Raw genomic sequence first — 22,479 nt, forward strand, 5'->3', positions numbered from 1 at the left:
TAAAACGCCTACATTCTCTTTACTCAGGCCTCCGGGTTTTCGCCTAACAGACCCACAGCCTGTCAGTGGGCGGGGTCTCATTCTCGGGAAACCTCGGCGATGGGAGGGGTCCCCTCCCTGAGATCTTCCGGAAAGGGGCGAGGCCTGCCTTCCGGAACTTTTCGGACAGAGGCGGAGACTTCTGCCGAGGGCCGTTCGGAGGAAGGCGGGGCCTACCTCGCATCAGGACCAGTCTAGCTGCACCTGCATCCTTAGCTCAGAGCATCCCTGGAGCATCTTAAGAGGCGACCGCAGCTGGCAACCAGGGACCAGACCGTCGCAGGAGGCGTCCGTCAGATACCTTCCCCCTCCCCTGACCTAGCGCTCTGCAGCGGCGGCCTCAGTACTGACCGGGGGTTCCCAGAGTTGTCCAACCATTGCAAAAGCATTTATAGCAATAGCCTCTGACTACGACATGGCTGAGATCACCAATATCCGACCTAGCTTTGGTAAGTAGAGTCGGGCAAACTAAGCCTGGGGTAGTCGAAACTGTTGCAAAGCCAAGGGAGCCCAGCGGCTGGGCAGGGAGTGAAGCCCAGACCATGGCCTTCAAGTGCCAGCCCCACTAGAATCGGGCCTGTGGTGGTGGGTAGCGGGCAGTGGCAGAGTCTGAACTTGAGCTATGGGCTGCGGGGGCTGGCAAGGCCAGAGCCACACCGCGGGTGGGGAGGTCCAGGGTGCTAAAACCTTGTATGGTGCACTGTCAGCACTGCTGGAGGTGAGAAACAGCGAGCTTGCGGAGGACGTGAACCCCTCCTTCTGGGGGAGGAGAGGTGCGGTAGGCCGAGGCCTCCCCCTTGGGGCACGCAGGGCGGTGCCCCTACCTCCCCCTCCCACTCCTTAGGGCTGCGGGGGAGGGAGGTGGCACGGGGGATGGGGCATCAAGATGGCAGCTTGGAGACTGTGGGCTGTGTGGCTGGCAGCCAGGGGAGGCGGCGGCCTCTGGGGAAAGAGAGGTGCGGGGGTGGGGAGCAAAAAGGAAGCCACTCCTTCAGCCAGTCAGCTGGATGCTGGGGCCGGAGGAAACGTGAGCCCTGCAAGTTCTATTCTGCATCGTAATGGTGGGGTCCGTCTGATGCTACCAAATGGCGCTTGGCGCTGCTGGGCTGGGGGATGACGTGATGTCTATTTCTGGGCCTCCTGGCAGCGCCTAGGCTCTTCTTCCCAGGCCTTTGTTCCCTGTTTCCCTGGGCTGGCTTTTCAAAAAGGGGGACTCACCCGCGCTGGAGCTGGCGGGGGCCCGAGCCAGACCGGAGGGGGAGGGGCGAGAGAGGCCGAGCCCGGGGGAGGCCGCTTTGTGTACCAGAGAAAGCATTACGTCACCTCGGAGCCGCTGGTCCCCGACCCAGCCCTGTGGGCTCCAAGATCAGTTACACTCCCTGGGGCAGAGTGGAGTGGAAAATAGGGAAGAAGATGGGAAAGAAAAGCTCGAGAAGCAAGTATTTTCCTCTTTGGGGATTCCTCCAGAATGTGCTAGGGTAACAAACTTCCTGTGCTATGATTCCCTCGTCCGAAAATAAAAAAAGAATTGCCCTGCTTCTCCCTCAATTCTACTCGTTTGGATGGGAGAAGCCACTGAGAGTTGCTGTCAGCCTAGGGTTCCTTCATATCCCTTAAGATTCTATCCCCCAGACAATCCAGGTTTGAGCATCCAGACTCCAGGGTTTAGGGTGGGGCTACAATCCAACTAGGAAATGGCTTTTCTCACTCCTGGAGTAAGAGGCTTATGGAAATGAGCAGAACCCAATGTGCTCTATCCCTTCTATATCAGGAAGAAGACATCAGATCAGGAAAGTATCCAGACAACAGATCACACCCACTAACTAATGTTCCCACTGATTCCCCAAGGCTGATTCTTGGTTGTATTTTTTTCTTCCACTTCACCTTCTGCATCTGTATTCCTTGAGTCCTGAATTTCCAAAAGAGATGGCCCTTTTGGGGCCACATGAGCACCTCATGGTTTTTTTTCCTGCTCTTTTTCTTCTTATGCCTTCTTTCCAACATGTTCTTTTCTCTAATCGCAGTTTTCGATTTCTTGGAAAGTTAGATGGTGTGGAGCATAATATAGCGATTTCCTTTAGAAGCTATATTTGGAAAAGAGAAAATAAACTATATCACCCTTTTACATACATTTTATTTAATCCTTACAAATACTCTCCGGTGTAGGCATTATAGTATGTGTTTGCCAGATGAGGAAACTGAGGCTCAGGGAGATAAAATAACTTGGCTAAAGTCAAACAAACTAGTGAGGGTAGTGCTAGGATTTAAACCAGTGTCCAGTTGATGCCAAAGTTCACTCTCATTTCACTGTATTGCACTGGCCTGCTTGACAGAGAAAGGCTATTATTGTAAAGGAAGTGTCAATAAGCAGATCTGGTCAGAGGCTGAGAGAGTTGAGCATAGCCCAGGTGTCTCTTGCAGGCCTTTAGACCCATACAGAGGGTCTCCTACAGAGAGAACTGCCACTTCTGATCTTTTTCACGTCTCATAGAATACTTCATTTCAAATGCCATAGCCCTTGGGAGATACACCAAGCCAACACTCAATTATCCGTGACCTTGGAGGACAAAAGGAGCAAGCAGCACGGGTCACTGCAATTTACAATTACTTTAAAACATTCACTTTAGCCATTAGTTCCAACTTCCTTTTCCCACCAAGCTTTTGACTAAAGCCAGACAGAGCGTTTTGAGTTTCAACATTTCTGATTTTTCTAGTTCAGTGCCTTGGGTGTCAGGGAGAGAGGCAGGGGTTAACACATACTAAAATGAAGAAGAAAGTAGGGCAAAAGTGGGCAACAAGATAGAGGAGAGCACTAGGTAATCCACAAATGGATTCATCTGTTTCTCTTCTTTTCCTTCTCTGTCCTTCTGAAAGATGAGAATCCTACATCTTCTCTCTTACCCACTCCACCTCTATTTTCTAACAGTAAAAGTTGAGGCATTGTCAGTAGCAGTGGGTTCTCTCAAGATCACCAAGTCTATGATAGAGCCAAAAGGATCACTCAGATATCTTCCAACCTGGGCCTTTAGATCTCCCTTTCAAATCATTCTTGAAAATATACCTGTCTTGGTAGTTCCCTGCTTTCCTCTTCTCATAGAGACAATCAATGCTCAGTTTCACTAATCACTAGCAAACAATTTTCAGGAAAGTCCCTGATTGGTGATGGAGAGGCACTTTATTAGATTTGTGCCCATTATAATTGACAATTGAATCCAATCAATTATTCAAACAAATATTTACTGAGCTCCTATTAGATACAAGAAACTTAGGGAAGATGAACAGGATGTTACTTCTGCCTATTCTCAAGGAGCTTACCACCAAAGCTGGCCCAATTTTATGAAACCTCTCCGTAACAACTCTTATTTCACTTAATACACTGAGAATAAACACTATTATTATTCAGTATGGCCATGGACATGGTCACTTTGATTTATTTTGTTAATGGCTTTACTCCTTATCTACGTTTTTTAAAAAGGCAACCCCTTCTTTTCTTACCTGGTCCCAACTTTCATAGAACTATGGAAATGTTTGAGGCAGAAAGACCTTTAGAGACATTTAGTCCAATCCCCATTGAAGAAATCCTTTCAGAATATGCCTGATCCAACCTGTTTGAAAGTTTTCAATTGGAGATTCATTGCCTGATGAAGCAATCCAGGCAAGTGTGCGGCAGTTCTAATGATAATTTGACTCTTTTCATTGAGTCAAAATCTGTCTTCCTGTAGCCTATACGTACTGATGCTAGACCTGCCCTCCAAAGTAAAATCAAATCAGAACTTCTTCCATCAAAACGCCTTCAGTAATTGAAGAAATGTATTATTCCTAGACCCCTCAGCTCCAGTTCCTTCAATTTTTCTTCATTTGATATGGTTTCCAGGTCTTTTACTGTCCTGATTACCTGTAATGTAGAGACATTCTGGTGTCAGGCAGACCAGAGTTTAAAACCCATTACTGCCATTTGCTCCTATGTGGCCTAGGACAGATTTGAGTCCCCAGGTTCCTCAGTTGTAAAGTGGGGATATTAATGGTACCCATTCACTGAGTTCTTTGATTCAGAGAGAAAAAGCTCTAGCACAATGCCTGGCAGGAACATAATAAATGTACATAAAAAAATCGCAGTTTTTATTCTTGTCAGTGCTAGACAGAACACTCCATGTGCAATGTGACCAGTGCAGATGAAATTATACCATCCTTCCTGTGATCTGGACGTTGTACTCATAGTATAAATAGGCATTAGCCTGGGGGGCCAGCCCTGTGGCTTAGTGGTTAAGTGCACGTATTTTGCTACTGGCAGCCCGGGTTCGGATCCCCGGCACGCACCGACGCACCGCTTCTCGGGCCATGCTGAGGCAGCATCCCACATAAGAGCAAGTAGAAGGATGTGCAACTATGACATACAAGTATCTACTGGGGCTTTGGGGAGAAAAAGGGAAAAAAAGGAGGAAGATTGGCAATAGATGTTAGCTCAGGGCCAGTCTTCCTCAGCAAAAAGAGAAGGATTAGCATGGATGTTAGCTCAGGGCTGATCTTCCTCACAAAAAAAAAAAAAAATAGACATTAGCCTGATTAGACTGCAAGCTGTGGTTACCTAAACTACTAAGTTATTTTTGCTCAAACTTGTCAAGTAAGGTCTCCTATTGCCTATTGATAGGTTTTGAAGGCCAAATAGAATTTTACATGTATCCCTGATATATGTAATCATATTGACCTCATCTTCTCTTTCCAATCTGTGGGGGCTGTTTTGACTTCACTAACTCATTTGTTCACTGAAGACTTACTATGTGCCACATGGTTCTAGGACCTGGGGATACAGCAGTGGACAAAATAGACAGTCACTATTCTTATTAACTTATCTAGTGAGGGAAGACAGAACGTAAATATATGTTGGGGGTAGTAAGTGCTATGAAGAAAAATAAAGCAGATGATGGGGGTATTATCTCACCTGGGGCAGTCAGGAAATGCTTCTCTGGTAAGGTGAGGTTTGAACAGAAGCCTGCAGTGAGTGAGGCAGTGAGCCAGGCAGATACCTGGTGGAAGGATGTTTCTGGAAGAATCTGGAATATTCTGGAATCACATTTATTTCCTCAGTTCTCCCTGCCCTACCCAAGTCTTCCCCTAAAAAGTAATGTGAAAAACGAGAGAACTTATCTAGACCTGTAAGGCCTAAACTCAGTTTGGCTTCAATCAACTTAGGGGGAAAAAAAAACCCAAACCTAATTATCTAAGTTAGGGGCCCAACTTGTGTGGGAAAAGACAAGACTAGAGGAAGGGAGGGAAAAACTCTTTTTCTCTTTAGTTATTTGTTCATTCAATAAATATATATGGAGTACCTGTTATGTGTTTTTAGTACTGTGATACAGAAATGAACAAGACAGACAAAATCCCTGTCCTCATAAAACTTACATTCTAGTGAAGATAGACAATAAATAGTAAAATTATATGTATGTGTGACTATATATATTCTTTTGTGTGTGTGTGTGTGAGGAAGTTCGGCCCTGAGCTAACATCTGCCAATCCTCCTTTTTTTTTTTTATTTTTTATTTTTTTGCTGAGGAAGACTGGCCCTGGGCCAGCATCCATGCCCATCTTCCTCTACTTTATATGGGACACCGCCACAGCATGGCTTGACAAGCCCTGCGTCCGTGTGCGCCCGGGATCTAAACCGGCGAACCCCAGGCCGCCGCAGCAGAGCGCGCGCATTTAACCGCTTACGCCACCGGGCCGGCCCTATATATATTCTTATATGTGTGTGCATGTGTGTTTGTGTGTGTGAGATAGAGAGAGAGAGAATGAAAAAATATATGGAGAAAATTAACAGGGCGAGGAAGAGTGGGTCTCGGAGATGAAGAAGGTTGCACTTTGGGCCGCCCCGTGGCTTAGCGGTCGAGTGCGCGCGCTCTGCTGCTGGCGGCCGGGGTTTGGATCCTGGGCGCGCACCGACGCACCGCTTCTCCGGCCATGCTGAGGCCACGTCCCACATACAGCAACTGGAAGGATGTGCAGCTGTGACATGCAACTATCTACTGGGGCTTTGGGGGGAAGAAAAATAAATAAATAAAATCTTTAAAAAAAAAAAAAAAAAGAAGGTTGCACTTTTTTTTTTTTTTTTTTTTTGTGAGGAGATCAGCCCTGAGCTAACATCCGCCAATCCTCCTCTTTTTTTGCTGAGGAAGACGGCCCTGGGCTAACATCCGTGCCCATCCTCCTCCACTTTATATGGGACCCGCCACAGCATGGCTTACCAAGCAGTGCGTCGGTGCGCGCCCGGGATCCGAACCAGCGAACCCCGGGCCGCCACAGCGGAGCGCGCGCACTTAACCGCTTGCGCCACCGGGCCGGCCCCAAGAAGGTTGCACTTTTAAATAGGGTGGTCAGGAAGACCTTACTAAGAAGGTGACATTTGAGCAAAGATCTGACATTTTCCACAATCCCTATTTCTTCCTATTTAAAATAGGTATTTAGGGCCGGCCCCATGGCTTAGCGGTTAAGTGCGCGTGCTCCACTGCTGGTGGCCCGGGTTCGGATCCGGGGCACGCACCGACGCTCCACTTCTCCGGCCATGCTGAGGCCGCGTCCCACATACAGCAACTAGAAGGATGTGCAACCACGACATACAACTATCTACAGGGGCTTTGGGGGAAAAATAAATAAATAAATAAATAAAATAAAGAAGTACTCCACAGAGAAAGAGTACATTTAGAAAAAATAAATAAATAAATAAAATAGGTATTTAAAATACAAGTATTTGTATTTTACAAATACTGGGAGCTGAAATCTGGAACCTATTTTTAAAGTACTTTAGGCCCAGAGTTGTTTTTACCACACTTGAGCACCCTACCAAAACCATCCAAGGTCAGCCCTACAGTGTTGTACCCCACCTGCCGGTCAGTCAGTCAACAGAGGCCCATTGTTTGCAAATCCTGTACTGGATGCTGTGCAATGTCCTCCTGAAACCAAACACAGCTCGGGCCCTTGTGTAACAGTTGAGGTGAATGGGTTCCTGTGTAAAAAGGTGACTCTGTAACACTTACAGGGCAGCTTTATGTGAAACACAAATCAGTATGAGCAAACAAAGCCCATAAGTGCTGAGGGAAGGCCAAGAAAAGAACAGGGAGTCTGGTGGGACACTTCAGGGAAGGCTTTCTGGAGAAGATAAATATTTCATCCAGGGTTGGTGAGCCAAGCAAGAACCATGGATTGGTTGGAGAGGATGGGTGAATGTGTCTCTCAGAGAAGGGAGAAGCTCATAAGACCAGATGAGCAAATTTTGCTTTGGAGGCTGGGTTGTAGATTAGCTTGGCTCCAACAGAGGCACTAAGCAGGGGAGCTCTGGACAGGGGTTGAGGTCCACCTGCCTTGACGCATCTCTGGTCTCTACCTTCAGATGTGTCACCAGTGGTAGCCGGCCTCATTGGGGCCTCTGTGCTGGTGGTGTGTGTCTCGGTGACTGTCTTTGTCTGGACATGCTGCCACCAGCAGGCAGAGAAGAAGCACAAGACTCCACCCTACAAGTTTATTCACATGCTCAAAGGCATCAGCATATACCCAGAGACCCTCAGCAACAAGAAGAAAATCATCAAAGTGCGGAGAGACAAAGATGGCCCTGGGAGGGAAGGGGGACGTGGGAACCTGTTGGTGGATGCAGCAGAGGCTGGCCTGCTAGGCCAAGACAAGGGTTCGGGGGGACCTAGCTCTGGATCTTGTATAGACCAATTACCCATCAAAGTGGACTATGGGGAAGAACTGAGGAGCCCCATTGCGAGCCTGACCCCGGGGGAGAGCAAAACCACTTCTCCATCATCTCCAGAGGAGGACGTCATGCTAGGATCCCTCACCTTCTCAGTGGACTATAACTTCCCGAAAAAAGCCCTGGTGGTGACAATCCAGGAGGCCCATGGGCTGCCAGTGATGGATGACCAGACCCAGGGCTCTGATCCCTACATCAAAATGACCATCCTTCCTGACAAGCGGCATCGGGTGAAGACCAGAGTGCTGAGGAAGACCCTGGACCCTGTGTTTGACGAGACCTTCACCTTCTATGGCATCCCATACAGCCAGCTGCAGGATCTGGTGCTGCACTTCCTGGTCCTCAGCTTTGACCGCTTCTCTCGGGACGACGTCATCGGGGAGGTCATGGTGCCATTGGCTGGAGTGGACCCCAGCACAGGCAAGGTACAGCTGACCAGGGACATCATCAAAAGGAATATCCAGGTGAGGAGGAAGGGTGTGTTGAGGAGGGATGGTTTGGGGAGGTGAGATCTGAGGGGACAAATGGAAGGGGAAGGGGGTGAGATGGGTAGCAAAGAGGGGCTGTAGGGAGGAAGCTCTTGGCTCTCAAGAATAAGCGGTGGTCAAAGTAAGATGGAGGGCATGGCAGGTTAGGTCTCCTCCAAGAAGCAACTTCCTGAGGAGAGAGGGGCAGGGAGCTTCTGAAATTTCACTGAGTGGTTGGCATCCTGATGCTGCATCCAGGTTGCCTGGAGCAGGCTGGTGCAGCAGTCCTAGACCCTCATCACATCAGGGATATTTGGGCCAATTTCTTCTCCAAAATAATGTGTGATCTTCCTCTAGTGAACTTATTTCCTACAACGAGAAACTATGAAAGTAGTTCAGTAATTTTCCTCTCAGCTTCCCTTTTCCAACCCAAACCTAAGGGTGTAAATAGTATCATATATGTCTTTTAATAACCGTTTTATAAATGCAATTGAATGAACTGCTTCACCCTCCGAGCCCCTCACCCAGTCCCAAACCTTTGCCACAGATCCTTCTTCTCTCTCCATTCCTTTTCTCCTCCTTGTTTGCATTAGAAGGGGAATGAGAGCCCTCCATCCTGCCTTCTTCCCCCTGGGTCAGCATTGGCTCTTGAATTGTAATTTCAGGGGTGCAAGAAATATACCCTCCAAGCCCCACTAGGTGATTCATTTCTTCCACAACTGGGAGGCAGTGTAGTTCTATGGTTAAGCACTCAGGCTCTGGAGTCGGACTGCCTGGCTTCATGTTCCAGCTCTCCACTTTCCAGCTGTGTGAGGTGAGTGAGTTACTCAACCCTGCTAAGCTTCTATTTCCCCATCTGTAAAATGGAGCTGATCCTATTGCTTTCCTTACAGGGTTATGAAAATCACATGAGATAATATACCTGGCATATTACTGCCCTTGCCAAGCTTTTACCTTAGTGGAGGACAAAGACAAACAATCTTGGCAATTACCATATAAAAGAAGCTGTTGCCATGAAAGAAGCTGTTGACATTTTAAACTTAGAGTTTCATTTCTTTTTCAGGATGTAACATAAGTGGTTAATAGCAAGGACTGTGAAGTCAGACCTGAGTTTGAATCCCAATTTCACCAGCTAATTGACCTTGGGCAAGCTGCTTACCTTCTCTAAGTCTCAGTTTCTTATAGGAATTAAGATGATGAATTCACATAGTCCTTAGCACATAGTAAACCTTTAATAAATTGTTACCACTATTATTGTTATTATTATTTCTATTATTAATAAAGTTAGATCCCTGGGAGATATATGTGGTTTGTAGACATTGATATTTTGTTTTGACAAAGTAAAGGACGACAAGGGAAGCCTGAATCAGTGGAGAAGGGGGTAGAAGGTTTGGAAAGGATATCAGGGCCATTAAAAACAACTGCACATCTCCCAGAAAGAGCCTTGCCTATGGGTGCCATACTTCTCTCTTGATGCCTTTTCTACCTGCAAGCCCACGCTGGACTAAGTGGGGAGGCAGGAGGCTCAGGACTGGACAGAAGAGGCTTCCAGACCAGCAGGGGTTGAGTGTGCATTGAGCTCCCGGGAACAAGGTTTGTCCACTGAAGAAGAGCACTGTGTCAGGTTGGGGAGGGGAGGAGGGAGCAGTGCCCCTTGGAGATGTGTTCTTACCTTCTCTGCTGTGTGACAGGCACCTATCCCACTGCAGCCAGCCCAGTCGTGCCATTGCCCGAAGAACTGCTGCTGCCACATGGCACACTCAGCTCTACCTCACAGGGGCCAGGGAAGTCCAAACATTTTGAGGAATATTAGAGGTGTTTGGTCAGGGCATAAACACTGGTCCAATGCCAGGATACAATGAGACATCCTAGAGTCTGACACAGCAGGGGTTCTCATATCCTCTGAGGTTGGAGTCAGAAGGCATGGACAGAAACAGGCAGCAGCGCAATTTCATCCCCCTCCATCCCTTCCCCTCTCCCCCAATCTCTTTTCCTTAGGGTCTGCCACCCCCTTGCCATTTCCTGACTCCCCTTTACAGCAGCTCCAGTGCTCCACTCCCTGCCTTCATTCACCTCTCCTTGCCTAGACTCCTTGCCCAGAGTTGAGGATCCTTTCCAACACAGCCTTGCCTGTAGCCCCAACCTTGGTAAAGCCACCAACTAGCTGGACTCTTCCAGACTGCTCATGTACTCACAGCCCAAGGCTGAGAGTGGAGGATGGCTCTGTGCCAAGCTGCAGCTGGGAAGAGACTGGCAAGGAAAGGGACTGATTTGGGCTGGGAACAAAACAGCCGCAAATCCAGGACACTGGGCAGGGAGCACAGACAATGGCATTTGCTAAACTGCCAGGGGCTCTTGGCAAGAGCCAAGTTTCTTTCCACTTTATTAACTCCCTTGAGGAGGGATAAGCCAGGGCTGGGATCCTGAACAACACATCCCCTGGGAGAGGCCCCAGACAGGACACCCAGAGCCTGTGTAGCCCCACACCAGAGCCTTCCAGCCTCCCAGACTTCCTAAGCCTGTTTTCCCAGACCAGGCCTGTGGCCAGAGCTGTGTTCCATCCTAAACCATGGCTGTCATCTCCCTAGTCACTTGTCTCTGTGATTCCCTAGCAGGGCAGCCTCCAAATGTCTACCCCAAATCCTCCCTACTGTAGCCGAGTCTGCCCTTTCTGGATCTCCCCTTGGCTCATCAGTTAGAGCTGCTCTGGACTATTCCACACTGTCTATAAAGAGCTTTTTTCTGGTCTGTGTAAGGCATTCTCTTATAATATGGGCCAAGTTATCTTCCTCCAAAGATTGCTGGGTGGAGACTGGTGAGAAATGCATTTCTCTAGACAACCCCCCACCCCGAACTGCATTTCCTGGCCTGTAGTGGAAAATTCCTCTCTTGTCCTTTCCACTATTATGGTGCAGTCCAGTTGAAGAAGCCCAGGACTGGTCATTTCTGACTCTGTCCATTTCACTGCCTAACTCTGGGCAAGCAGTTATCCTCTCTGAGGATCAGTCTTCCTGGAGGGTGGATCATGAAGGCTAATGGGGTCACTTTGTGAGAGCACTGTCAGCTCTTATTAGTATACAGACAGATATGAGAAGCATCAAAAATTAACCCTTGATTATTAGTGAAAGAAGGTCACAGTGGGCCGGCCCCATGGCTTAGCGGTTAAGTGCGTGCTCCGCTGCTGGCAGCCTGGGTTCGGATCCCGGGCGCGCACCGACGCACCGCTTCTCCGGCCATGCTGAGGCCCCGTCCCACATACAGCAACTGGAAGGATGTGCAGCTATGACATACAACTATCTACTGGAGCTTTGGGGGGGGGGGAATAAATAAATAAAATCTTTAGAAAAAAAAAAAAAGAAGGTCACAGTATAAATTCTGCAGTGCCCAAAATCTCTGGACTTTGGAACTAGATTTTTTTTTTAGTGACAGCTTTTTCAAATATTTTATTCAGATAGAAAGTAAAGTGAATTTACATTCCCATAATAAATCCCCCACAAGAAGAAGGGAGGTCATGCAGAGAGGGCTGGGGGATAAAGAAGAGACAGTGGGAAATAAGTGATTTAGGAGGTGGATAATAGAGAGTTGTTAGACTCCTCCTAATTTCTTCAGGTCATTGTTTTCCAAACCATTTCCTGTCTTTCCACTGCCAGATCTGGTGTTGATGACCCGGGACAATGGTCATGGGAATGAGAGGATTCTTAAAATCTCAGATTTACAAGCAACCTTAGAGGTCATCCAGTCTAGCCAAAAGGGACTGAAAAGAGAGAAAAAGGAATGTCGATTTTCCAGGAACAATAAAGAAATAAACAATAAAGAAAGTTGCTATGTGTGTGTATTGAAGAGAAGACAAGGGGCATGTGGTTGAATGTTAAGGTTTTTGTTTCTTTTGTTTTCCTATGATTGTGATTTACGTGGAGGTGGCCCTTAGAATTTCTAGCCCCAATAAATATTTATTGGGGAAGCCTGGGCCCACCTAATGCAGACTGGCTAGAAAATCATTCTGGAAGGGGCTCTGCTAATTATGGGAAATAGACTTATCCCTCATCTAAGTATTTCCTCCATCTGAATGTCTTCTTTAGGACCACTGCTCCTGTTTGTCTTTTCCACTGAAGGAAAAGGGAGCCTGCTCTCTGAGAGCCAAGCCTCCCAGCTCTGTCAGGCGTGGATAAAACCATTTCTCCCCCTTGTCCTTCTGCTTGCCTGCCCCCCAACAGGGTCTTTGCCTCACTAGGCCAAGGGGCTGGGAAACAGAGCTTGCTCCCAGCCCTTGACAAAGAGCTCTTGAGAAAGAGCCATTGACAATGCTACTTGGAATGAGAATTGGGTGGAAAGAGGAGGGGAGGGGGGATTAGGGGATGTGAAACTCTGGGCCTTCAATGCAGAATGGACCAGCATTCAGGTGGTGTTGTGGATACAGACTTGGTCATCACAAAGGGGCAGCTGAATGGGGATGGGCTTTCTGTAAAATGGTCAAAGGTGAAGGGAGGATCAGATGGAGAACAGTTGCCTGAGGAGTGATTTTAAGGGAGAAAATTATCAAAAGGGTAGCCAGAAGTTGTCCACTTTCCCAAAGAACTAGGGAAGAGGCACAGGGATTTAGACCAGGAAGATTTTGCTATAATGGATGATTTAGGAAACAGAGTTTTAAACAAATAATCAGGAAACCTAAGCTATCTTGTAATCAGTGTTACTTTTACAAATAAAACTCTTTGTTTTTTAAATGAAATTTCCCCTTTCCCCCACCTGTCCTTCTTCTGTATATAAAGTTAGGATCATATTTAAAGATTGCATATTTAATATTTAGATGCCAATATTCAAGGATGGTCCCAGAAACAGATATCAAATCTAGTTAACATTTCATTATTCATGGAAATGGAGAAAAGAGGTCGCCCAAATAATCCAAAAGTTCTTTCTAAATCACCACTGTCCACTGGAACATTCTATGATGATGGAAATGTTCTGTATCTGCACTGTTCAATATGGTAGCCACTACCACATGGGGCTATTGAGCACTTGAAATGTGGCTAGTGTGACTGAGGAATTAAATTTTTAATTTTAATGGATTAAAATTTAAATAGACACATATAGCTAATGGCTACTGTGTTGGATAGCTCAGTTCCAAATATTGTGGAAGGCATATGATTTTCTTTTTCATGAGAGATTACTTTCATGATGCCATTTGGCTGTGGCTAATAGTAAAAATGAGTTTGCATTCTCTGACTGTGTTCTGACTCATGGCAAAAGGAAGGAGCCCAGAGGTATACTGGTTGGCAAGGGCAACCAGTCTGTGATTTGAAACCGGCTGAGGGTACTTCCCATGGATATAATCAAGAGCTGACAATATGTATGTTATGGGTAAGGAAAAAACATGAGGCTTTAATCTAGCAGAGAAAAACCATGAAAACCTTTTTTAAAGTCTATTCTCTTTTGTATTTCAATTTCAAAAGCTAAAGGCTAAGTGTAACTTTTGGTTAGTCATGTTCTATGCCCAATGAGAGACATTTCTGTATGCCACTGGTATGAATTGTGGACTCAAGAAATTTTTTAAAGCATATGAAATATGATCACAGTTTCATTCCTCAAGATGACTTAATGCCTTATAATCAAAGCACGAACTATTAGGTTTTTTTCCTATTTTTCATTGATGAGCTAATTAAATCATTTACTACTACTGTTCTTTCCTGCACCAGACATACCTGAGCAGGTAGTGCACTAGTCTGTGAGCTTCTTGAGGGTAGGGTTCCTCATTGTCCGTCTTTTCAGCCCAACTGCTAGCAGAGTGCCTGCCACTTAGTAAGTGAACGCTAAGTCATTTTGATGGGGATGTGGTGTATGTAAGGCTGGTGGTGAGTATAGTCTATGTCTGCTCAATCTAAGGAGAATTCCTGGAGTAGGTGACATTTCTTTGGAGCTATGAAGAATACAAGAGATAAGATTTGACAATGGGGGCCGGCCCCGTGGCTTAGTGGTTAAGTGCACGCGCTCCCCTACTGGCAGCCCGGTTCGGGTCCGGGGCGCGCACTGACGCACCGCTTCTCCGGCCGTGCTGAGGCCGCATCCCACATACAGCAACTAGAAGAATGTGCAACTATGACAGACAACTACCTACTGGGGCTTTGGGGAAAAAGAAAAAGGAGGAGGATTGGCAATAGATGTTAGCTCAGAGCCTGTCTTCCTCAGCAAAAAGAGGAGGATTAGCATGGATGTTAGCTCAGGGCTGATCTTCCTCACAAAAAAATAAATAAATAAAACTGTTAAAAAAAAAAAAAAAGATTTGACAATGGGGGAATGATTTTGTTCCAGATTTAATTTATGTCCTAAATTCCTCAAATTCCACCTCCTTTGTTTTCCTTATCCCAGCCTCATCCCCACTTTCTAAGCTAGAAACACAAGAGATCCTCCTCTATGTCTTCCCTTTACCCTCTATTTACATCCAGTTAGCCTCCCAAACCTGGACAATCCTGATAATTCTTCCTGAGACACATCTTACCCACGTCCATCTCCTCTGCTGTATCCCTGGTTCCAGGCTTCATCATTTCTTCCTTTGCCTGTTGTGGCAGCCTCTCCACTTGAGTTCATTCTCCAGCTTTCACTAGAGTAATAATGTTATTAATAAAATATGAGCAACAACATCAATCACTTCCCTCCCGTGCTTACGGACCTTCTCCTGCCTGTGTGCTGCTGCTGACTCTGCTGTTTGGTTAGGGTGCCCCCACTGCCCTTCACCCTTACCTGACCCACCTCTCCAGGTTCCTGCCCCATCCCTCCTGCCAGGCACCCCAACGTCAGGCACACTCCTCACCATTCTCAGAACACAGAGTACCCTCTCAAGACCCAGTGCGTTTGTAGCAGCCATTCCTGCCTCTCTGCCTGACATGCACATTGTCTCTCTGCCCATTGCCTCATGGTCTCTTACTCACTCTTGGTAAACTCAGCCCAGATGTCAGCTGGCAGAGCCTTCCCCGAATCTCCCAGCAGCACTTAGACAGGCTCCTTACTTCTCTGACAAGCATGTTTGCATCTCTGTCTCTTCTTCTGCATGATAAGCTCCTTGGGAGCAAGAACTGAGTCCTATCGGCTCTGGATCCCCAGCACCTGGCTTGTAGTAAATATCCAAACGTCGTTTAAAATGTTCTTAGAGGGCTAGAGTTTTGTTTTGTTTTTTTTCAAGCTCCAAATAAAGCCTAGAATAAAATTTAAGGGTGGGGAAACAAAGATGTGAGTATAGGGGAGGAAGCCAACTTGGCTGGAGAGACATTCTGAAGGGCATACACTGAGGCCGGCAGAGCAGGTGTGGATATTCACCTTGTGAAATGGAGGAACAGGCTCCAGAAAGTTCAGGAGCTTGCCCAAGGCCAGGTGGTGACTAAATGGCAAAGACTCAGACCTGAGCTCCCTGCCTCCCACTTTACAGTCTTCAAAACCTTTTTATCACGAGAACTAAATGAGAGAATAGGAGAGAATGCACCTCTGTAGTGCACACTATGTGCCAGGCACTGTGGTGTTTGACAAATTTTAACTTATTTAATCCTCTTAATAATCCTATGAGGTAGGTACTGTTTTTATCTCCATTTTATAAATGAGGAAACTGAAGTGCAGAGATGTCAAGTAACTTGTCCCAGGCTTACAGATAAGAAGTAGTAGTGAGGATTTGAATCCAAGCCAGTCTGGCTAAGAGTCTGCACTCTTAACTACGAGCCCATGCTGCCTCTCCAAGCAAATGATTTTATTTAGTATCAGGGTTATAGTTAGAACATTTCCTTTTTTCCTTCCCTGTTAAACGTGATGGTAACATCTTTATAGGGATGACCACCTTCCATACAGCCTTCTCCTCCTGAGCTTCTTCTCCAGCCTCTCTTCCGCCTCCTCTGCACTTTCTGTGCCATGCCCTGCTCTCTCTGCCAGGATTCTCATCTGCTGTTTCTTCTTCACAGAAGTGCATTAGCAGAGGGGAGCTCCAGGTGTCTCTGTCATATCAGCCTGTGGCACAGAGAATGACAGTGGTGGTCCTCAAAGCCAGACACTTGCCGAAGATGGATATCACCGGTCTCTCAGGTAGCAGCTATTTACTCCGACCTATTTCTCATTGTCTGAACGACCCTCCCCCAGCCCTGCCCCGCCCCGCCTCACCTGGGGCCGAGACACACCCCCACATTTCAGCACCCCTTGCATCTTTCACTTTCCACCTGTTCCTCTCTCTGTCTACATTCTCTTCTGATGAATATCTAGGTTATAGATTTCCCTAGCCAGAGAGGTGCTTTGGGCGAGCAAATTGGGTCTTTCCCTTTGGCGAGATATCCTAAATGATATGCATACCAGCTGCTGAGCTCTTGCTCCAGGTGAGACTTCTCAGAAAGACAGCAGGCATTTGCAAGTCCCTGTGCCGTTGAAAATGCCTCTTGGTGTCATGGGGTTTCTTCAAACCTGACTTGAGGAAGTTGTTCTGTCCTATTTCTTGTCAGTTTCCTTGGCCCCTTGTCCAGGCAGGCTGATTCTCATACAGTCTGTGTGCATTTATTGTGCAATCACTAAAAACCACGTAGGGGTGGCTGCCAAAGAGATGACAACAGAACCCCCTCCTTCCCAGCATGAAGCCACCATCATATAGGAGAGGACTGTGTCATAGGCCTGTCTCCCTTTTTCTCATCTCTTTGGGGGCCCCAGATCCTTATGTCAAGGTGAACGTCTACTACGGCAGAAAGCGCATTGCCAAGAAGAAAACTCACGTGAAGAAGTGCACTTTGAACCCAGTCTTCAATGAGTCTTTCATCTATGACATCCCCACTGACCTCCTGCCTGACATCAGCATCGAGTTCCTCGTCATCGACTTCGATCGCACCACCAAGAACGAGGTGGTGGGGAGGCTGATCCTGGGAGCACACAGTGTCACAGCCAGCGGCGCGGAACACTGGAGAGAGGTCTGCGAGAGCCCCCGCAAGCCTGTGGCCAAGTGGCACAGTCTGAGCGAGTACTAATCCTGTTCTCCTCGCCTCTAACCCCGGGGCCAGGCTGGGCAGGGACGTGGCGGGGAGGGAGATGACAGAGAGAAGCGGACTCAAAACCTCATTTTAGTTGTAGAAGAAAATTTCTTACAAAACACACCCCACAAAGAACACCTTACATGACCACAGTTGCAGATGAGTTGTTAGCGATGATGATTTTTCTCCTTTGCAAGGCACTAGAAATTCTTTTTTTAATGGGGAAAAAAAGAGAGGAAAAGACCTCTACAAGTCTATATATAACAATGTAACCTTATACTTGCATGTCTAATACAAACTGAAGAAATTAGCCTAACTGCCAATATCAAGTTACAGATTTTATTCCATGAAAATTGTGTTTTGTGCCGAATTGTATTTGCTGATTACCTGAAATTGGCCTTTTTTTATTGGGCTTCTCTGGAGAGTTACTCTCACTCCCCACCTCTGCGCAAGAATATTTTGCTCTTGTAAAACCTCATACTTTGATCCTCCCCATCTTTTTTCCCTATCACCTCTTACATCTCTGCTCTTGGATGGAGCTCAAGGTCCAGAGGTCTGTGGTAAGCCAAAAAACAAAGGTAGAATGGGTAAGGCAGGGTTTGTAGGAGAAAGAGTATTTGAGAAATGGGGTATTTTTGCTGTCAGCGCTCCTGCTATGAAGAGGTAAAGGGCAGTCTCTGATTAATTTGTGATGAAGCACATGAACACATCAGACTTATTACGTAGAATTTGGGTTTACAAAACTCGATGACTTCTCTAAAAAGAGCTTTGGATCAAATTCAGATATAGGATAGTCCTCATGAACGCATTCAGCTGATCCCAAACGCTGTTTGCAGGTCTGAGGACAAAGAGAGGAGAAATGAGATGACCACCATCCCCCTTTGCAGCTCTATATGGGAGTGACAGTCTTTTGTTGGTCAATGGGTTAGAAGTCATCAGAGGTCTGAAGGATTAAACTGGCCTTTGTTTTTCCAGAAATGCTGACCACTGAGAAGCTTTAGAGTCTTAGATGAGGTTAGTTTTGCTTCATAAGGAAAAGGGCCTTCAGAAATTATTCTTTCTCCTTAAATTTTTCAGTAATGCTTCCTAAAAATAACTAAATGATTAAAATGAGTAAGTGTGACTAAATGAGTAATAAAGGTAACTTGGATTCTTTCAGAACATCCTTTTCCTCAAAACAAAAATGCTTAGTTTTTGGAACATATGAGTCTCAACACAAGGTGAAGGGATGAGGGCAGCACTGAGTTTAATCCTCCTTCTGCCAGCGGGCAAGAGAAATTGAGAGAGGTTCGGCATCTTGTTGGGATTAGAATTCAGATCTCCTTACTCCTAGTCCAGCCATGTCTCTAATGCTGAGACTTTTTGGATGGCAGAGACTTCATTGACAATAAGTAAGCTTGCATAGGCAGTAGATATTTTTGCCAGCCTGCAGAGGAACTCAAATAAGCAGCAGCATGAACCAAGGCCTGAAAGATTTAGCCAAAATGGAAAGTCCACATCCATTCAAGAACGTCCCTTTCTAACTTGCTTCTGAGAAGGGAGTTGAAAAGCTGAGTCTCTATGGAGAGAGTGGCGATGTTGCCTTTGATGTTCCCTCAACTCTTGTGGATTTAAAACCAATCTGCTCCCCCAGTCCTTTTGTTGTTGTTGTTTTAAACCTGCCTTCTTGACAATGCAAGAGCAGTTCTGAGCGGGCACAAAGCCCACTCTCTGTTCTTGTCCCTGTCAGCCCCCAGCCCCCATAATCTGACTCACCATCTCACCATCAGTTGGGTTCACCCCACCAGTCTCTATCCTATACTCCATGGAATGTAAATACTGTATCATACGTAGAAGAAAATAATTTTTGTTTTCTAAAAATGCATTTTGAGATAGTTTAATGTAAATCTGACAGGAGCATTCTGAAGCCCCATTAGGAAAAAATTTAAATGGTTCCTCTTCATCGCCTTAATGTCTGAAGATCAGAAATCGCTGAGCAACCCGCTTTTGTTTCCTTCCCAGAAACAATGCAAAGCAACAGGTGGAGGTAGTCTGGTCTTTGCCCTGCTGTGTGTGCCTCTGTAGCTCCTCCTGACGGAAGTCTGGGAAAACAGCCTCACCCCACTCCTCTCTTCCCCATCTCCCTGTAGCTTTATTCCTTGCATTCTTTGGGTCTACTGAGCAGTGGGTGGTGAGGTGACCGGGGAGGAACCAGTAGTTCTGCAGCCCAGGAGCTGCCTCAGTGTCTTTCTCAGAAAAAGGCAAAGAGGCGGACAGTACAGGGTTCCTCCCTCCTACCTCAGGCCTGATCCATCGTGGCCTGGACTTTGCTGCCCCCAAGTTTCTTAGCTGATCTTGGCTTTCACATTTGTTCCCCGCAGAGCTAACTGATAAAGGTGGAGAAAGAACGCCTCCTCCTAAGAGTCAGTTGAAAGACAAGAGAGTCACATCCTAGCTTTTGCACAAGGCACTCATGGTCAGGAATAGGTTAGGGAATGGTCACTTCTGATTTTCCAAGAGTCAGTCCTTCTCTGCTGATATCTTGATTCCTTTGGGAAGACAAGTTTTTCTTAATAACAAAAGTCCCTTTATGAGTTATTTCTTCTTTCAGTGGAGCACAGCCAAGATGTACATGTTTATGAACAGTGCTCTAGACATGAAAACAGATAGAACTGGTTTGTGGGACAGGGGCGGCTTGCTCAGGAGAGGGAATAATGCAAGTCTTTTTTCTTGGAAGGCTTTTATTATGGCCATGATAGTGACATTGCCCTCACCGTGATCCTTCTCCGATGTGGTCGTCTTTCTTTACCTTGTGTCTTCTCTTGTAAAAATGAAACTCAAAAATAAAATAAATGTGTCAAATTAAAAAAAAAAAAGAAAAAACCAAAAAAGCTAACATGAATTGTGTGAAATTGCATAATGCTGTAACGCTAACCTACAATATGTAATGCTATCTTGTATGTTGAATTTGTTAATGCACCACACAAGTGCAAAATAAAGACTGATTCACATTAAATAGACAGTGATGTCAGCATGATTCTCTTGGAAGCTGGATGACTATGAATGAAGTTAATACTCAGACTCCAATGGGATGTTCTAGGGCATGTTTTCCAAAGTGTGGTCCCAGACCACCTGATTCAGAATCATCTGGGGCACTTGTTTAAAAATGCAGATTCCAGGCTCCAGTCCTAGAAACTCTCATTTGATAGGTGACTTGGTTTGCTGCTTGTTCTAGTCCTTTTTCTAGTCTTTCTGTTTTCCTCTCAAAATGTAATTTCTAAGATTATAACCACCAGAGGGAGAGATCATGGTTTTTAGTGCTGAGAATTAGTCTGCCCCTTTAATTGGAAATATTCATTCCAAAAAGCAATGCTGATGGTTGATTCTGTTCTCTCAGTAGTAGTAGTCAACAAATATTTATTTATTGAGTGTCTACCATATGCCAGGTACTGGGGATACAATACTTTGATAGTCAAGAGTCCTGTTCTTGTAGAGCTTAGCAGAGGACAAGCATGAGTCAGATAATCACACTAATAAATATATAATTACAAACTGAGAAGTGCTCTGAAAGAAAAGGAACACAGGTTAATGCAACACTCTGAGGTCATATACTGGGGTGATATAACCACTGCAACTGCTCTTTGCGGATTTCTCTGTAGGCCTTAAGGTCAGGAATGATTCCCTTTCCATAGTTTCTATTCTGTGTAAATTATCTTCCCTGTACATACATGCTAGAGGTGGAGAGAAAGGAAGCAGGAGAAAAAGTCTCTGCTCTTTTAAAGTTTCAGTGAAAGAACTAAAAAACATTTTCAAATTATAAAACTAATATAATAAGCATATTATAAGAAAATTGGAAAATAGAAAAGAGGGAAAAAAATCAATCAAGATTGCAAATCATTTTGTCTTCTAGTCTTATTTCCTGTGCATTTTTTCCCTGATACATCACTCAGGATCAGTGTAGAAAACATGAAAAATAAAGTACAAGTTCATAGAAACAGGAAAAAAATCCTCCTATGGGCAGACATTACTAATTTGGGCACATCTCCTTCCAATTTGTTTGAACCATCTTTTTTTTTTTTTTTAATTTTTTTTTAAATTTATTTTTAAATTTTTTTCCCCCAAAGCCCCAGTAGATAGTTGTATGTCATAGCTGCACATCCTTCTAGTTGCTGTATGTGGGACGCGGCCTCAGCATGGCTGGACAAGCGGTGCGTCGGTGTGTGCCCGGGATCCAAACCCAGGGCCGCAAGCAGCGGAGCATGAGCACTTAACCACTAAGCCACGGGGCCGGCTCTGAACCATCTTATAATTGTAATCATGGCATGTATATAATTTTGTATATTACTTTTTTCTAGGTGATAGTCTTAAAAAGTAGCATGATAATATAACAATGATGGTAAGAGCATCTTGGCACTCAGGATGCTTTTGGCTACAATTAGTAGGAAACCCAATTTAAATTGGCTTAAACATTGAGAAAATGTATGGGTTCACCTAACTGGAAGTCCAAAGGCAGGGCAGTCTTCAGAGTTGACTCTGGGGAAAGGTCACTAATACTATCAGGGACCCAGGTTCTTTCTGTGGGCCCACTCTGACATTCAGTGTTAGCTTAATCCTAAGGCTTTTATGATGTTTATAGAACCACGTCCAGGGCTCTGTGCTTCCCCGTTCACTTCCTGGGGAAAGAGGAGATTGCTACCCAACCTCTCCCAGAAAAATAAGGTAGACCATTCCCCGAAGCCTCTAGGGGTCTCTCCTCTAATCTTGCTGGTCCAAAATGTGTCACATGGTCATTTCTGAACCAATCACAGGCAAGGAGGATAGGATTATCTTTAGGCCATTTAGGACTGTCCTGGAACTGAGTATGGGAAATGGGTGTATTCTTAAATAAAATGCCATTTCCTTTGGAAGGAGAAATGGATGCTGGGTGGGCAACGAACAAAGACCACCACAGTGTTTGCTATTGTACCTTTCAATCCAAAGTATTTTCTCCTGTGGTCTCCTTATAAGAAACTCTCAGAGAAGAGTTGCCAACCTGCTAAGTGCCTCACATTCTGATCTCATCCATCCCCCATACCTTGTGGTTTGAAAAAAAGCCTAGTGCTTGGAGTCTTCCTTAAATAATTCAAGAGCAACATAAGTTTAGCCAGAGGGCATAATTTTTCAGAAAGCTGAGGACATTATCTATGCTTAAGCAGCATAACTTTTATAAGATAGTTAACTAGAGAGTATCCCAATTGCCTAATTCCATGCTAGGTTAAATACCACCTTCTGA

General features: G+C 45.7%; 1 protein-coding gene across 2 annotated transcripts; it reads left to right on the forward strand.

Annotated features, from left to right (window-relative positions):
* The first annotated feature begins 232 nt into the window (after positions 1–232).
* SYT11 (synaptotagmin 11) lies at positions 233–20,222 on the forward strand. 2 transcript variants are annotated; one of them, XM_058539410.1, is made up of 4 exons: positions 233–488; positions 7,421–8,247; positions 16,185–16,308; positions 16,915–20,222. In XM_058539410.1, exons 1-4 carry the CDS (start codon positions 455–457, stop codon positions 17,223–17,225), a joined length of 1,296 nt encoding a protein of 431 aa, XP_058395393.1. In that variant the 5' UTR covers positions 233–454; the 3' UTR covers positions 17,226–20,222. The 2 variants fall into 2 exon arrangements, with proteins under 2 accessions (XP_058395393.1, XP_058395394.1); XM_058539411.1 differs by having other exon boundaries at positions 16,185–16,305.
* The last annotated feature ends 2,257 nt before the right edge of the window (positions 20,223–22,479 follow it).

The sequence above is a fragment of the Diceros bicornis genome, chromosome 4 (assembly GCF_020826845.1).
Source record: "Diceros bicornis minor isolate mBicDic1 chromosome 4, mDicBic1.mat.cur, whole genome shotgun sequence".
Lineage (NCBI taxonomy): Eukaryota > Metazoa > Chordata > Mammalia > Perissodactyla > Rhinocerotidae > Diceros > Diceros bicornis.